Genomic DNA, 16,575 nt, shown 5'->3' with positions numbered 1-16,575 from the left:
AAACACTCCAACTCTTTGGGACTCAGTTTTCTCATCTATAAACTGCCTCCGAGGTTCCTTTCAGCTCTCAGCCTAGGACCCAGGGGTCTCAGCTTCTGAAATGCCCCGGCTTTCTTGAGGGTGGGGCCCTTTGGGACCCTGCCGCACCAGCGTGTCCTCTGTGTTCCTCCCACCACCTAGCGGTGAAAGTAGGGATCGCTGCTCCCCCACCTCACCCCTGCCCCTCTCCCGGGACTGATGAGCCTGGAGAAGCCCGGCCCAGTCCTGGAGGAGCAAAGCCCCGGCCCTACCTCCGGGGGCCTCCAAGCTGAGACAGAAGCCTGGTACAGCCCCCTGGAAGTCCGAGGGACCCAGGAAAGGCTGCTCACTGTAATCGACTGAACAATGGGGTTGTCACAGCCACCGGAAGCTGGAGCGCGTCCAGGGGTCCGCGGGGCCAGCCTGCTCCCCTCTGGACGGCTCTGATCCCCGTGGCTCTCGGCAATCCCCACCTGGGACGGCCAGACAGATCTCTCTTCCGGGGGACAGACCCCGAGGACCCTGGAGGACGGCTCTCCGCATTCCCAGGGTTCTCGGCTGCGGGTACAGCACAACCCACTTTCTTCTAACGATCCTCCCGTGGGAACGAAATCAAGGCTCCTCACCACCCTCCTGTAGAGGGTTTCCAATTTATCTATCAACAATTATCCCTCCCCTGAGTGGCCCTTCCTTCGGGTTCTCTGCCTTTCTGTCTGTCTGCCTTTCTGTATCTCTGTCTCTGTGTCTGTCTGTCTGTCGGTCTCTCTCTCTCTGTCTCTGTCTCTCTCTCTGTCTCTCTCCCCTTCTCTCTTTAGAAGCCCTAAATGCCCCTACTTCCCCATACAGCCACAGCGACTGCATCCCTAAAAAGAAATTCTTGTGGCCAAACTCCTCGACACTGACTTACAAATGGCTCAACATTAGAAACAGATATGGTTTTATCAATGTAAATGTATAAAAAAGGTTCTGCCATCTGTGCCCTCAAAGGGCCATGGGACCCATCCATGTGCCCTGAAGCTAAACAACCCCTTCATGCCTTGTCCTCCCCTTTTAGGACAAGAGCTCCCAAAGAAGAGGGGTGGCTGCACTTTTCTGTTTGTAGCCCCTGTGGGGGGATGTATGGAGGGAATGGATGGAGAGCTGGCCTTTGGGTCAAGAAGACCCATCTCTGTGTGACCCTGAATGAGTCACCTAACTTGGTACAGAGAAGATGCCAAATGCTACTGGTCATGAGAATGTTCTATGCCCACAAGTCCAGGCTTGAGTCTTCTCCTGGAGAAGAAGGGATGAGGGGCATGGCAACTGTCTTCAAGATATGCTTAGCTAAATTTAGATAGATGGATGGATAGATAATAGATAGATTAGATAAATAGAAGATGGTTGATGATGGATGGATGATAGATATGCAATATATGCTATATATACATATATGTATTTGTGCATATATGTATATGTGTATACACATATATATGCCTCACAATACAATTGTCACCTTTTCTTTTTTTTTTTTTTGCCTTTTTGAAAAACAAATTAATGTACTATATACAATTAATGTTTATTATTCACCCACTATGTGCCTAGGCTTTTTTTTTTTTTGGTTTTATGAGATATTTTATTTTTTCCGTTACATGTAAAGATAGTTCTCAACTTTTGTTTATACATGCTTTACAATTTCAGATTTTTCTCCCTCCCTCCCCTATTGTCACCTTTTCAATAATCAATCAAAGAACATTTATTAAGCATCTACTATATGCTAAGCACTGAGGATACAAAAAGAGGTAAAATGTGTGACCTTGGGCAAGTCACTTAACCCTCATTGCCCTGCCCCCCCCCCCAGAAAAAGAGGCAAAAGACAGTCTCTGCTTTCAGAGAACTTACAATCTGGGGGTGGGGGGGAGGGAGAATGGTTTGTCCAGAGACACTCAGCCCTTCTCCAATCCATCACATCACCTTCAGATAGATGCACCCTGCTAGCCTCACACTCCACTATTAATTTCCCACTAGGGAATATGTCTGCCTTCTTGTGATTCAAAGCTGGCCCTGGATTGGGGGGGGGGGTCGGGTCTTCCATATACCCTAAGACACCCCCACACACACACCAAGGGCTACAGTCCCTCCTCTAGAAGCATCCTGTCTCCGAGGACAGTGTGGACAGTAGAAAGACTCCTTTCTGAGGACCCCCGCCCCCAAGAAGGGAGAGATTAGCCCCCTGGGACCAGTTCTGTGGCCAGGGTCAATGCAGGCTGTCCCACCCCCTTCTGCAGCAGGGGGACCCTCCTCTGGGGTACCCAGCTTGACATCCTGCTGACCAAGCCCTGGTGAAGTGAGGAAGCAGTGGCCAAGGGGAAGGAGGGCTCGTCCTGCGGGGGGGGGGGGAAGGGGGGTGGCAGAGGAAGGCCTCACAAGCCCCCCCATTGACCCTGGTTCTACCTGCCCCAAGAGGGCAGAAGGGGGTGGGGAAGGAGAGAAGGGACAGACTGACGGGTGGGGCTATTCTCATTATTATTTTTTAATTATTACTATTATATCGGCATCCTGGTATATATCATAAAATCGATATAATTTGTTACATTAAATGATCAATAAGTGCAATTAATATATTCTCTCATGTATCACCATGTGGTGATATTATATCACATCATGGTAGTTATATGATTATAATATTCCATAATTAATAATTTAGTAATAATTAATCATTCAATTCTTAAAATCCTATATAATTATAAATTATAAATTAAATTCTATAATACAGAGGGGGCTAGGTAGTGCGGTGCTTAGAACAGGAGATTGGGGGGAGGGGCAGAAAGACACCCCCCACACACGTTCAAGTTCAAGTCATTCTTCAGACATTGGCTGTGTGACCTGCCCCGCCCCAGCACGTCACTTCACTCTGTGCCTCAGTTTCCTCATTGGGAAACGGGACCAATGATTGGCCCTGCCTCCCGGGGTTGTTGGGTTCTTTTGTCAAATCCTGGGTAAATTTGCTCATTAAATGTTAGTTCCTCCCCCTGCCCTTTTCCTTTCCCGGGGCGGAGCCAGTCTTGGTTCGAACTTGGCTCTCGACACCTCATTGGCCGACTCAGCTTCAGCCTCCCCCTCCAATGACTCAGCTCGACGCCCTATTGGCTGAGCGCCGGTGAGCGGGAAGGCCGACTCGAAGCCCCATTGGCTGACGCCAGCGGCAGCGTTCGGAGGCGATTGGTGGAGGCTTCGGAAGGCGGGAAGGAGGCAGGCGCGAGCCGAGGTTCCGCCCCGACGCGCTCACTTCGCTCGCTCCCGCGGCCCCCTCGAGCCCTCGGGCTCTGGCTTCCCTGAGGCTGAGGTAACAGACCGGGCCACGCCCCGCGTGGACGCTGGGCCTGTGGCCCCTCCCCCTCGCGATTCCAATGGGCTGCCCCTCCTCTATTCCTCCCCCTCCCTGCGACTCCCACCCGGGCATACGCCATGTGACACCCTCCCCCCCATTCCCTCTCCTGCTTTCCTGGTGGTTCCTGATTCCAGCCCCCACTTTACGTGAGGCCCCCTCCCCCTCCCGGGATTCCACCCCCCCTTCCTTCTCCCGTGACTCCCCACTGCGCGACTCCCCCTCCCCCACTCCCTCCCGCCTGCCCCACTTCTCCCTGGAATCCCTCCCCCTCCCCCAGACTGCCCCCTCCCTCCTGAGTGACTCCTCCCGCCCTCCACGTGATTGTCCCCTCCCCCGGGGGACTCCCTCCCCCGTGACTCCTCCCCTTTTCCTGGCTGACCCCTCCCTTCTCTTCCCCCTCCCCAATCCCGCCACATGCCTTGACTTCTCTTGGGGTGACCCCTCCTTAATTTCAGGGGGAGAAACTGAGTCGTCTCGTTATTGGTTCTGATAACGCGCGCCGGCGTGTTACGATCCGAGTAATTGATTGTGTTGCATTATCAATAAATGTAATGAGCGGGGGCAGCTAGGTGGCGCAGTGGATAGAGCACCGGCCCTGGATTCAGGAGGACCTGAGTTCAAATCCAGCCTCGGACACTTGACACTAGCTGTATGACCCTGGGCAAGTCACTTAACCCCAATTGCCTCACACACAAAATAAATAAATAAATGTAATGAGTGGATCTCGGAGGGACCACCGTGTTGTGACGGTATAATATGGGCCGCCCCGAGGATTATAGTCTCATCATGTTCTTTAAGAGGCGGCAGAGCCCCTCCCCATGACCCCCCCACCTCCATGACCCTCCCCCTCCCCCATCTCTGTGGCCCTCCCCCAGTGACTCCCCTCCATCTCTGTGACTCCCCCCCTCCGCCATCCTACTCCCCTCGGCCCCCCCCCAGCAGTTGCAGTGACGGGCGGTGGGCATTTCTCGGCACAAAGAGGCTCCATGGAGCCTTTCCTTTACAGGACTGCCCAGTCTTCCATCGCAGGTCTACGAAGACCTTCCTGGGCCCCCCGGGGTGCACGGGGGTGCAGGAAGTGGCCCCAGGATCGGAGTGTGGCGGAGCAGGGGAGGCTCAGGCCGAGGGCCCGTGGGTGGAGGCCGCTCTGAGAGTACCGCTGACCGTCCTGAGCCGGGGCTGCTCAGCGTTCGTACTGATGACTGCTCACTGGAGGTGTAGAGGGCTCGGGGCTCCAGGGGACCCCAAAAAGTCTCTCCGGGCCTCAAGGATTGGCCAGATCTGCAGGATGGAATGGAAGAGGGAGAAATGGAACACAGGACACGTGGGTCCCCAACTCAGCTGTTGGACAGAGCACCAGGTGCAGGAGGCCTGGCCCCCTGAGAGCTCCTGTGGAAAGGCCTGGGCCTGGTTTGTGGCTCACCTGGGCCTGGTTTGAGAGGCTCCCCTGGGCCTGGTTTGAGAGGCTCCCCTGGGCCTGGTTTGTGGCTCACCTGGGCCTGGTTTGAGAGGCTCCCCTGGGCCTGGTTTGAGAGGCTCCCCTGGGCCTGGTTTGTGAGGCTCCCCTGGGCCTGGTTTGTGAGGCTCCCCTGGGCCTGGTTTGTGAGGCTCCCCTGGGCCTGGTTTGAGAGGCTCACCTGGGCCTGGTTTGTGGCTCACCTGGGCCTACCTGGGCCTGGTTTGTGAGGCTCCCCTGGGCCTGGTTTGTGAGGCTCACCTGGGCCTGGTTTGTGAGGCTCACCTGGGCCTACCTGGGCTTGGTTTGAGAGGCTCACCTGGGCCTGGTTTGAGAGGCTCACCTGGGCCTACCTGGGCTTGGTTTGAGAGGCTCACCTGGGCCTGGTTTGAGAGGCTCACCTGGGCCTACCTGGGCTTGGTTTGAGAGGCTCACCTGGGCCTGGTTTGAGAGGCTCACCTGGGCCTGGTTTGAGAGGCTCACCTGGGCCTGGTTTGTGAGGCTCACCTGGGCCTACCTGGGCTTGGTTTGAGAGGCTCACCCACTCTGTCAGAGGCCACGTCTTAGGCGGCCTTGACAGATGTGGGGTCCACATCCATGGAGGGGATGCTCGTCTCTCTGCCACACTCCCTTAGGGTTGCCATATTTCAACAAGATCATTGACAAACTGGAGTGTGCCCAGAGGAGGGGAATCCCTGCCACATGACGCTTGTAGTCTAAGCAGGTTCTAGATGACTGCTTGTAACTGTTTTAGAAAGGATTCTGTCATGAGTTGAACAAGATGGCTTCTCAGATCCTTGCCATCTCTGAGGTTCTGTGATTCCTCTTCCCTGTGCTTCTCTCCCCCTCCCAATCCCTACCACCTTTTCCCACTGGGAGTATTTCTCCCTCTAAGTGATTCCCTTCCCTTCTTTGTAATCCTCCCTGTTTTACTTTATCCATCCTTCCCTGCCTTAATGTCTCCTCCTTTTGTATTTCCCCCCCTTCTCCTTGTTGACTCCTCCCTACAGTGTGACTCCTCTTTACTCCCTTTCAGCCTGGGAGTGTGTGTACAGTGAGGTATCAGGGAAGTAAAGAATGGGGCTGAACTGAAAGAGAGGGGTGTGGGGGAAGTAGGGAAGGAAAGGGGCTGAACCAAGAACCGGATCCTGCTAAGTGGGAGCTTGAAGGTGGGGTTTCACTTGGAGTAACCTACCTGGGAGGAGACTGTAGTAAGAGAGACCAAGAAAGGAGGACCTGTGCTTGGACAATGGGACACACTGGGACTTACAAAGAACAGTTAGTAGGTGCAGTACAGGATGGGCTGAATAAATTAGAGGATGCTTGAGAGAAACAGGTCAAATGGGCCCTTGGAAGGTACTGAACAGAAAAGGAAATTGCTTAGAGAAAGAAAAAAACATTAGTCAGTCAGTAAGCATTTATTAAGCACCTACTATGTGCCAGACACTGCTCAGGATACAAAGAAAGGTGAAAGACTGCAGAAAGTACATTAGAAAGGGAGCATGTTTGGCATAGATGATGCAGGGACAGGAGTGGCTTGGAGCCACAAAACCCGTGTGTTTGTGTGGGACCCTGACAAAGGGCCTCTCTGAACCCTCCATTTCTAAGGCAAAGAATATTTGCACTACTTCTCTCATGGGGTTATTTTGTTAAGCCTTTTTTAAACAAAAATTTTTTGAGGGTCAGTGAGGGTTAAGTGACTTGCCCAGGGGTTGTCATACAGCTAGTAAGTGTCAAGTGTCTGAAGCTAGATTTGAACTCAGGTCCTCCTGAATCCAGGGCCAGTGCTTTATCCACTATACCACCTAACTGCCCCCTCTTATGGGGTTATTTTAAGGAAAATGCTTAGTAAATTTCTAAACACTAGAAAAATATAAATTATAATTAAAATGTGCATTTATCTCTATTATATCATAAGATTATCACATTTCTTTACTACCTGAGGTTCACAAAACTTAGAGATAGTGCAAGTATCATTTTTCTGCTGTTTTTATATTTGATATTATTACATTCTTCAATATTTCAATAGATCCCATAGTACTCCCTCCCAACAGTGCAAAGCAAAATCCATCTGCTCCTCAGCCCATGGGATTTTTGCCCTGGTAAAATAAGAATATTTGTGATTTACTTTGCAAACCTTAAAAACCCATATGCATGTTAGTTCTTGTTTTCAGTATGTCACCCCAAAACCTTTTATGAAGGATGTCCTAAGACCCTGGAGGCCTTTCTCCAGGTCTTCTAAGTCTCTAGATCCCAGGGCAGTATTCCAGCTGTCTATCTGGTGTCTTTCTGCTGCTGGGTGATCAACCCACCTTTCTCCTACGACGCATCTCCACCCATGATTCTTATCTTTGAAGATCATGGTCTTTCACAATTCACAGGCATATAGCACTAGTGAGAGAATATTAGTGTTAAAAAGGATGACTTTTTATGTCAGGGAACAGTTTAAGATCATTGAGCTCTGTCCAGTTTCTTAAGTGCAGTCTTGCCCACACTCTCACTCCTGTTCTGTACCCAGCCTAGTTTATTATCCTTCTTCAGTGCCTGTCCAAGATAAATATACTGAGAGACTGACCCAGTGGACTGCCTGTACAATCGCATGCCACAGGCTGCAGTAGAAATTCTTCATCCACTTGTTTATTTGATTTTTTTTTTCCCTTTGTGGATTCTCTTTTGAGAATTCCTGGATCTGATTAATGCAATGGGGGTGGGGGTGGTGTTTAATACAGTCAAAACAAGGTCATTGCCAAACGACAGGAGCAGCTGCAGGAGCTCCTCCTCTCTAGGAGATTCCTCTTCTATTTAGGCTCCAAGCTGGGCAGTGTCCATGATAGAGGCAAACACCCCTAGAGAGCAGAGGTCACTCTCTTTTATGGATTAGTTGATACTGATCACTAATGATTTGTTGAACAAAGTTATTCCTGTGGCTGTCTATTAAAGGATCCTATAAGATTTTAACATATGTGTGAGAGTCTTATACTTGTTGGAAAATAGCCTTTAAGGCAGTTTTGTGCTGCCAAGTCAAATGCCTTTTTATAATCAACAAACAGTAAACACAGAGAGACCTTGTATTATCTGTCTTTCAGTCAATTGTGTGGCTGTAAAGATGTGGTCTGCTATAGAAAATTGGCTGTGAAAGCCTGCCTTTTTCCTTGTCAGATTTTCATCAAGAATGCCCTCAATACATGAAGTTCATTCTCATAAAGATTTTATAGAGATGAGAAAGTAGGCATATGGGTCAGTAGTTGCTGATGCCTTCTCATTCGACTTTTTTGGTAATAATACCATTTGAGATTTTTTTCCCAATTGTTTGGTGTCTTTCCTTCTTTGAGATCTCAAAAATCAATCCCTTCACTGCTTACAAAATTGTGTTACCTTCAGCACAGATTTCTTCTCTGTATACTTAGTCCTGTCCAGCCACTTTTTCTGACTTCTTCTGAAATACCATTCCTGCTCCCTCATATAGCTCATCTGGTAACAAAGCCAAATGTGGTAAGGCCACTGTTATCAGAGATGGGAATAGACCCCTACAGGAATGCTGACATTTTTTCCATTTTGCTTCCATTTCTTATCCTCCCATTTTTATCCATAAATGCTCTTGGGACGATCTGGCTTGGCTTTCTGAAGATTCATTTTCCCCTTCACTGCCTCTCACTGGTTTGTGGAGGTGATACTGTGCATAATTTTTTTTCTATCTACCTCCATGATGGTTTTTCTCCCATTCTTCACCATGTTTTGCAGATGAGCTTGCTAAAGTTTGGGGTAAAGAGAACAAATGTTTAATTGTTGCAGAGTTTTCTGGGCTCCTTTGGCCTCCATGTTGTGGTCACTGCATTATCTCATTAATGGGGATAATCAAAGTCATTAACTTTACCTTTATCCATTTCCTTTTTTTTTTTCCAGTAAAAGTAGCTCATTCAAACAACTTAGATTGGAGATATCCTAATTGCAAATGGTATCTTCTTATCTTTAACCTTTCTTTTAATTTGGTGTTGATTTTGACCTTTGCTTCAGCTGATTGATGGTCTGACTACATCAAGACAGCTGATTTTTAATGACTCCATGTAAATAAGCAGTCATTTTCCATCCAGATTTAATTATATTAATTTTTTATGGTGTTTGTGGTATCTAACATGTTCAGTGTCTTCCAACTGTCTTCTCAGAGAAACTATTCATGATATACAGACATAAACTTTCTGAGTAGTCTGCAAGCCTTTGGTTGCTTTCATATCTTAATATATTCCAACAGGCTTTTTGCCATCCCTCCTCATGCCCCCATTTACATTAGGGTCTCTAGTATATACTTGAATTGAAGGATTTTGTCAAGTTTGTGGTTCCTACCATTTTTCTCTATTTTTTCATTCTCTTCAATATATGTTAACATATATGCTACAGTTATCTTCGTAATGGTCCTTTGGCTTGGGCTTGGCCTGAGTGAGATGATAACTCATACAATGTTTTTTGTTGCCTTTTGATGCACAATAAAATTAGTTCCTGCATCTGACTCTCCAGGGAGAACCTGTCAGCTGCCTTCCATTTAGCTACATCTTCCTCATGTCTTCTACTTTTGTCTGTAGTGTGAATGTCACCATTTATGTGACTCAGTTTCTCTTGTAGTATCTCAGATCACAGGACGCATCACATTGAGAGTAACAACAGTTACATTGTTTCAGCTCAATCTGAAAACTGTGATTCTTCATCCCCCTGCCCCCTTTACCATCCTTCCACGGTTGTCCTTGCAGCCCCCAAGGGAGGGAGCCACAGAGGCCTGAGGGCTGTCTTATCCTTGTCTTTTCTTCCCAGGTTCTAGGGGCTGAATAATTCCTTCCCTCTGTCGACTAGCATCTCTGCACTTAGCCAAGCTGCTCCACAGGCTTGCACCAGAGCTTCAGTTGTAGAATTAAAGGCTGCCAGAATCTCTTGTCTAATCCAGCCTCCTTGTTTAACAGATGAAGGAACTTGAAGCACTGAGATGTTAAATCAAGGTCACCAGAATATACATTTGGTGCCTTTCCCCCCAGATTGTTGTTGTTGTTTTTGGCAGGGCAATGAGGGTTAAGTGACTTGCCCAAGGTCACACAGCTAGTACGTGTCAAGTGTCTGAAGCCAAATTTGAACTCAGGTCCTCCTGAATCAAGGGCCAGTGCTTTGTCTACTGTGCCATCTAGCTACCCCTCCCCTCAGATTGTAAAACCTCCACAGCTCTGTAGAACCTCCCTACCAAAGCTGGGTTCTGTTGGCTTATCCTTCAAAGACCCAGGGGCTCATGGGATGGTGGTATCACATGAGCTCATTTAGCCCTAGCTCTATGCTACTACTAGACCTTAATGAGGCACCCAATTCAGCCCACTGTTAGAGAGAAGATTATAATTGGAAAACTAAATCATATCCTAGATAACAACAATTAAGAGTATGATACAGTGGATAGAAAAGTCAGCCTTGGAAAACCTGGGTTTTACAGCCATGGCCCCCTTCCCCCAACTGGCTATGTGACTCTGGGCATGTCTCTTAAGTGCTCCAGACAAGTCATTAAGAATAACAATAATAGGTGTTACAGTAGATAAAGCACCAGCCCTGGATTCAGGAGTACCTGAGTTCAAATCCGGCCTCAGACACTTAACACTTGCTGGCTGTGTGACCCTGGGCAAGTCACTTAACCCCAGTTGGCTCACTTTAAAAAAAGGGGGGGGGGATGGACTGAGCTGCAGCAGAGGGTGGGGTGACAGTCTGGTGGCCCCACCAGGAAAATGGGGCTCCATGAATGGCCAAGCTGGGATCCTTCTAGTTTGGCTGTTGTCCTTATGCCCCAATCTTTCCCCAGCTCCATGGAAGCAAGTGCAGCACCCAGTGTCCAGAACTGCCCTTCAGACTCTACCACAGGAGATGGGGCCACACCCCCCACAAGCCAGGCTGTGAGCCGTGCCCCAACCTGTGCCCGTTGCCGCAATCATGGTGTCACTGCCGCTCTTAAGGGCCACAAGCACCTGTGCCTCTTCCAGGCCTGTGAATGTCATAAATGTGCCCTCATCTTGTGAGTATCCTAAGAATGGCCTCATCCTCAGAGCTCATGCTCTTAAGTCTTCCCTGTTAGACTACTGCCCATGGGTCCTGAGGAGGGGGCACAACCTTCCCTAAAGACATCAGCCCTTTGTCCCCTAGCTATTATTAAATCACTTCAACTTTTATCCCAAGTCTTCGGATCCACTAAGAACTAAAAGAGAAACAGGCCCAAAGAAGATCAGTGACAATTACGCAGGTAGTAAGTAGCAGAACAGGAATTTGAGCACAAGTTATCTGATCCCAAATCCCAGGATCCTACCATAGCTGACCATACTAAAAGATGCCAAGCTTTCAATCCTAGACCCTAGATAGCCGATGACCTCTGGCCCCTTCTCTTTCAGGGAACGAAGGCGTGTCATGGCTGCCCAAGTGGCTCTGCGGAGACAGCAGGAGACCCAGCTGAAAAAACACTTGACCCGCGGCCTACTGAAAGATGGGGTGGCCCCGCTGAAGATTTCCAACTGTGGAAAGTGGGGGCCTGCCCACCCATGGGCACCTGGTAAGTGTTCTCTCTCTGGCCAAAGGAGGAAGAGAGGAGTATGTTGGGGCAAGAAGGAATCTGGGGGAGCTGGGTAAAGCATGATATTGGAGCAGAGCGACTCGGGAGGCTGAGGTCTGGGGTCCTAGCTCGGTCACTGACTGTGATTTCAAAGAGGTCCCTCCATAGCATTTCACACTCACCCTGTGCCAAAATGGGGGTGATAAAGTTTTCCCCTCGATGTGACAGAAGGTCCTACTACAGATGAGGAATACAGTGGCTGGTTGTAAGAGATTATTATTATGGGGCAGGGGAGAGTGGGTATCTGAGAAGAGGGGTTCCTATAGACTTTTCCTATCATTCCCAGCTGGAAAGGAGAATGTGGGCCCCCAGCCTGAGCAGGCCCTCCCAGGAGCTCCCCAGACTGTGCCAACACCCTTTGAAAAGGTAAGATGGGCCCCAGCCCAGATGTTTCCCATCTCCCCACCTCTGGGGGTCCCGGTCTGGCTACCGCATACCCCATCCTCTGTATCTCAGTTTGTTCTGTTCCACCTTCCTCCATGTTTCCAGCCTGGATACCACCCACCCTTTCCCATTATGGCTCCAGGCTGGTCCCTACTCACTCCTAGCCACCCTTGCACCTCCCCTTTATCCACTGCATTTCCAGGAGAGCACCCCCCAAACCTTGCTGCTCAGTAGGCCATTGGACACCGTGCCATTGTCCTGGCACCCCGGGCCCTGGCTTCCCCCTACCCTGTCCTCCCCACTTTGGTGTCATCTGCTGTACCAGGAGCCTGGCATCGCCCTGCATCCATTCCCCGGTGAGAAAGTAGAACTTGGGGTGGGGTGAGAATCGAGGCCTATGTCCCCTTGTGCCCATTCTCCAGTGAGCGGATGAGAACTGGTAGGGAGGGAGGATCAGAGCCCATAGCCTTCTGTACCCATTTTCTAGTAAAAGGAGGAGGAGGATTTGGGGAAGTCCCCAGACCTGACCCCACCATCCCTGTGTCCATTCCCTCGGGAGACAGCAGAGGACAGGAGGGGCGGGAGAGAGCCGGGAGCTTGGACCAACCCTGTTAGATGCACAAGGAGCAGGTTCCACCTGGGAGGGGACCCAAGTGCTGACCCTATCCCCTTCTCTCCCTGCCCACTTGGGCCAGGCTTTGACTCTGGCTCCTCCCTCTGCCTGACCAACCATGGAGCCCTCCCAGTCTGCCCAGGACAGTGCCAGCTACTGATGGCCTCCATGCCAGGGGAACCTTCTAGGCTTTCCAGCCTGGCCCAGCCGTGAGTCCCTGGGCCCTGAGCTGTGGGGTGGGGAAAAAGAGGGACTGTATGGGGGGCGGGGGATAGCAGTATATTGTGTGTGTGTGTGTGTGTGTGTGTGTGTGTGTGTGTGTGTGTGTGTGTGTGTGTGTGTGAGTGAGTGTGGACTATAGGGTCCAGACCTAGAAGGGACCTTGGAAATCTAAGCAGCTGATGGTGCCACAGTGCATGGACCACCAGGCCCAAGGCAGAAAGACCTGAGTTTAAATCCTGTTAGACACTTCCTAACTGTGTGACCCTGGGAAAGTCACTTCACCACTGCCTGCTTCTATTTCCTCATCTGTAAAATGGGGATAATAACAGTCCCTGCCCTCCAGGGTTGTGGTGAGGTTCAAATGAGACAACTCTTGTAAAGTGCTTTGTCCAGTGCCTGGCATATAGTAGGAACCATACACATGTTTTCTAATGTTATCATGATGCTACTGACTTTGTTCCACATCCCTCCCCTTCTCACCATACTCTTCCTCTCTGGACCACAACTTCAGCCGGCAAGGCCTCTCTGTGGCCAGGCTTCCCGCTCGTTTTTGCCTACCAGAATGCAGTTTTGCCTTTGAGGGTCCTTCAGGGTCCACCTCTTCCAGGAGCCTCCCTCATTCCCTGCCATTATATGGGTTGTCTCCCTCAGTTCTCCCAGGACCTGGTCTCTGCTCTCTCTTTTGCTCCATCATACCCTTGAGCTATACTTGGCTGTGTCCACACCTTATCTCTGCCTCCCCCCACCCCATGTAAACTCCTCCAAGGTGGGAGCTTAATGACTGATGGAAGAGGAATCGCTGTATGCTGCTGTACGCAGAGGTAGAGGAATTCTTTAGTGCAGAGGACGCTTCCCGTCCCACTCAAAACCAGGTTCCCATTTTGATTTTGCCTCCATTTCTCTGTGTGATCTTGGGCAGATTCTTCTCCCTTTGGTATGTTCTTTTCCTCCTCTGAAAGATAAGAGGGTGGGAATGTTGCAGCCTGCCTCCTTAGCTGCTGCTGCTGCAGGAATGGGCCATGTCCCCCAGACAAGGTAGCAAGGAGGGGGCAGGCACTAAATCATTGCTGCCCGGAGGCTCCGGGTTTGAATTCTGACTACACTTTCCTAGCTGTGTGACCTTGGTCAGTCCCTGCACCCCTATGGGCTTGTTTCCTCATGAGTAAAGTGAAATTAGACTAATGATAGTGATTATAAATAGTAATAATAAGCATCAAGAGCCTTGAGGTTTACAAAAGGCTATTATAATTATTATCTCACTTATCCTTATAATAACTGTGTTGTAAACACCGTTGTGGGGGGCAGGTGCTATAATTATCCCCATTTTACAGATAAGAAAACTGAGGCACAGAGAGAAGTGACTAGTCCAGAGTCACACTGCTAGCAAGTATTTGAATCTAGATTTGAACTCAGATCTTCCTGACTTTGGCCCAACACTCTATCTACTGCTCCACCCAGCTGCCTCGCTTGGAGAGAGACTGTAGAGTCAGTCAGTAAGCACTTATGAAGCACCTACTATGTGTCGGGCACTAGGAATAGAGTGAAAGGGAAAAGACAGTCCTTGCTTTTGAGGATCTGGGGGAGCTGCCATGAAGGACCTTAAATGTCAAACTGAGGAGGTGCATTTCCTCCTTGAGATACTGGGGAGCCCCAAAGGATTTTGGAAAAGGGGAGCAACGTGGTCAGGTCTGTTAATAAAAACTATTTTAGGAGTTGGGTAAAGTATGAATTAGAAAGAAGAGAGGCTAGAGGCAGAGACACCGATTAGAGGCTGTGCAGATAGCCCGGAAGAGAGGCTAGGGGCAGAGACACCAATTAGAGGCTGTGCAGATAGCCCGGAAGAGAGGCAACGAGAGTCTGAGCCCGTGTGGCGAGTGCTTGAGGAGAGAGAATCAGCCCAGTGTGGGGGATGAGGGCCCGGAGCCAGTCAGGCCTCTGAGCTTTCCTCCCCTTCGCTCCTTCCTGTTCCAGATGCTCAGCAGTGATTCTCGAGCCCTGCAGCCTCCCGGACCCCCTGCTCCTGCAGCCCCAGGTCCTAGGAAGGGAAGGGGGTGGGGGTCCTGGGAGGAGAGTGGGGCTGGAAAGCCTTGATGGCATCTCAGAACAGGCCCTTGCATTAGAATGCCAGGAGGTGAGAGCTTGGTCTGGGGGAGCGAAGAACCAAGCAGGAGGGGTGAGCAGAGGGCTGAGGGAAGGCCAAATGGGGGAGCTTCAGGCTATATTCTGTCTCCCTCCCTTTCTTCCTTAGGCCCCTGGGGCCTCCACCACGGCCTGGGTATCAGCCTCCAAAGAGCACCAGCTTCAGCGGGAAGCAGCCGAGGCCTTGGTGGGCTTGAGGGACTCCCCCCAACCTCCGAGGAACCCAATGCCTCCTACTAGCCCCCCCAAGCAGGCCTGGGTATCCTTGCTCCACCCCGGCAGCCCCTCAGGTACTGGTGTGGTTGGGGAGACTCAGGGAAGGCTTCCTGGAAGAGGGGGAATCTGAGTTGGGATTGAAAGGTCAGAAGATGGGAGGAGCCCAGGGGAGCCTTATGGAAAAACAGGGAGGTCTTAGAGGGAAGTAGAGGGAGAATGAGGGGTATGGGGTAAAATGGCGACCCTCAGGGAGAGCCCATGTTCTGTTCTGGGAGAACAGAAGCTAAAGCAAGACCCTGGTAGGGTCTGAGTCACGCTGGAGGGGAGAGGAGGTCGCTGGCCAGGAGCCAAGGAAGGTGGAAGGGGAAGGGATGGAAAGAGGCAATGGGAAGAGCTGGGAGCCGGGAGACCACCCACACCTTACCAGCTCTCTGTAGGTGGGTCACGGGGCTCTCTGTCTACACCTGCACTTGCACTGAGTCCAGCCTCTGAGAGACAGGTTTGTCACCCCCCCCCCCCAGAAAGAAAGAAGGCCTTGGAGCAAAGTGACTCACTCTCTTTCCCTCCCACCCCCAGGCCCAGCTTCCACAAAGGAAGGCAAGGAGGCTCAGGACTCAGGGTCCTCACTGCGACCAAGCCCAGCCCCATCCGTGGCCCTGCATATCGGCCACCTAGGATCCATCTCCCTGCTGGGCTGAGGGCCTCTCGCAACCTTCCATAACAGGGCAAGGAATCAGCCTGCTGGGGGGTCTGCCCACCACCTTCTCCCCGTCCTCAGACCCTGGACCCCCTTAGACTCTTCTACCCAATAAAGTGTCGTGAGACCTGGCTGAAAGCTTTTTATCTGAGTGTGTAAGTGTGCCTCGTGCATGAGTGTGTATAGTTGTAAATACAAGTATTTATGCACTTCTGCACATGAACGTTCATGGTACAATGGGGGCACCTGCCTTTACCTATGTTCTCGTGCGCGCGCGCGTGTGTGTGTGTGTGTGTGTGTGTGTGTGTGTGTGTGTGTGTGTGTGTGTGTAGGGGGGATGTGAGGGGGTAGGGATGGGTATGGACACACACAGCTAGGGGTGCCACAGAGTACCAGGCCTGGAGTCAGGAAGACTTCAGTTCAGCTGTGGCCTCAACTATGACTGTCTCTGGGATCCTGAAGAAGTCACTTCACCTTGTCTGCCTCAGTGTTCTCAGCTGTAAAATGGGATAATAGCATTACCTACTTCAAAGGGTTGTTGCTGTAAGGATCCAATGAGATAATGATTACAAAGTGCTTAGCACAGTGCCTGGCACTTAGCACTATTTGAAAGTTACCTAGTATCCTTATTATGATTATATATTTCACACAAACCTGAAACATATATGCACGTGTACCTTCACAGCCTTCTTTCCCCAGATGGCAGATTCTAGGATCGTGCTGGCTAGGAAATTCCCCTCTCTAATTGGAGGCAGGCATTCATGAATAATGCCATTCACTGGCCATGCAGATGTATGCTTGTAGCTTCCATATGTTAGTGGAAGTCTTAGCCTACCAGTCTATC

At 50.4% G+C, this 16,575-nt stretch overlaps 1 protein-coding gene across 1 annotated transcript; it reads left to right on the top strand.

The window, feature by feature from the left end:
* The first annotated feature begins 3,268 nt into the window (after positions 1 to 3,268).
* Positions 3,269 to 15,834, top strand: DMRTC2 (DMRT like family C2). The gene is made up of 9 exons (XM_043998121.1): positions 3,269 to 3,340; positions 10,663 to 10,872; positions 11,243 to 11,400; positions 11,747 to 11,826; positions 12,047 to 12,200; positions 12,540 to 12,666; positions 14,651 to 14,711; positions 14,928 to 15,108; positions 15,611 to 15,834. Exons 2-9 carry the CDS (start codon positions 10,667 to 10,669, stop codon positions 15,730 to 15,732), a joined length of 1,089 nt encoding a protein of 362 aa, XP_043854056.1. The 5' UTR covers positions 3,269 to 3,340; positions 10,663 to 10,666; the 3' UTR covers positions 15,733 to 15,834.
* The last annotated feature ends 741 nt before the right edge of the window (positions 15,835 to 16,575 follow it).

This window comes from Dromiciops gliroides, chromosome 3, assembly GCF_019393635.1.
Source record: "Dromiciops gliroides isolate mDroGli1 chromosome 3, mDroGli1.pri, whole genome shotgun sequence".
Lineage (NCBI taxonomy): Eukaryota > Metazoa > Chordata > Mammalia > Microbiotheria > Microbiotheriidae > Dromiciops > Dromiciops gliroides.
Note: the sequence above shows the minus strand (reverse complement) of the source record. Positions and strands in the feature narration are given on the sequence as shown.

Bases quoted from the DNA above. Each gene is read 5' to 3' on its own strand.
- DMRTC2 (XM_043998121.1), top strand. From the start codon at position 10,667: ATGGAAGCAAGTGCAGCACCCAGTGTCCAGAACTGCCCTTCAGACTCT. The intron at 11,401-11,746 runs GTAAGTGTTCTC...TATCATTCCCAG, and splicing joins TGCCCACCCATGGGCACCTG to CTGGAAAGGAGAATGTGGGC. The intron at 12,201-12,539 runs GTGAGAAAGTAG...CACTTGGGCCAG, and splicing joins CGCCCTGCATCCATTCCCCG to GCTTTGACTCTGGCTCCTCC.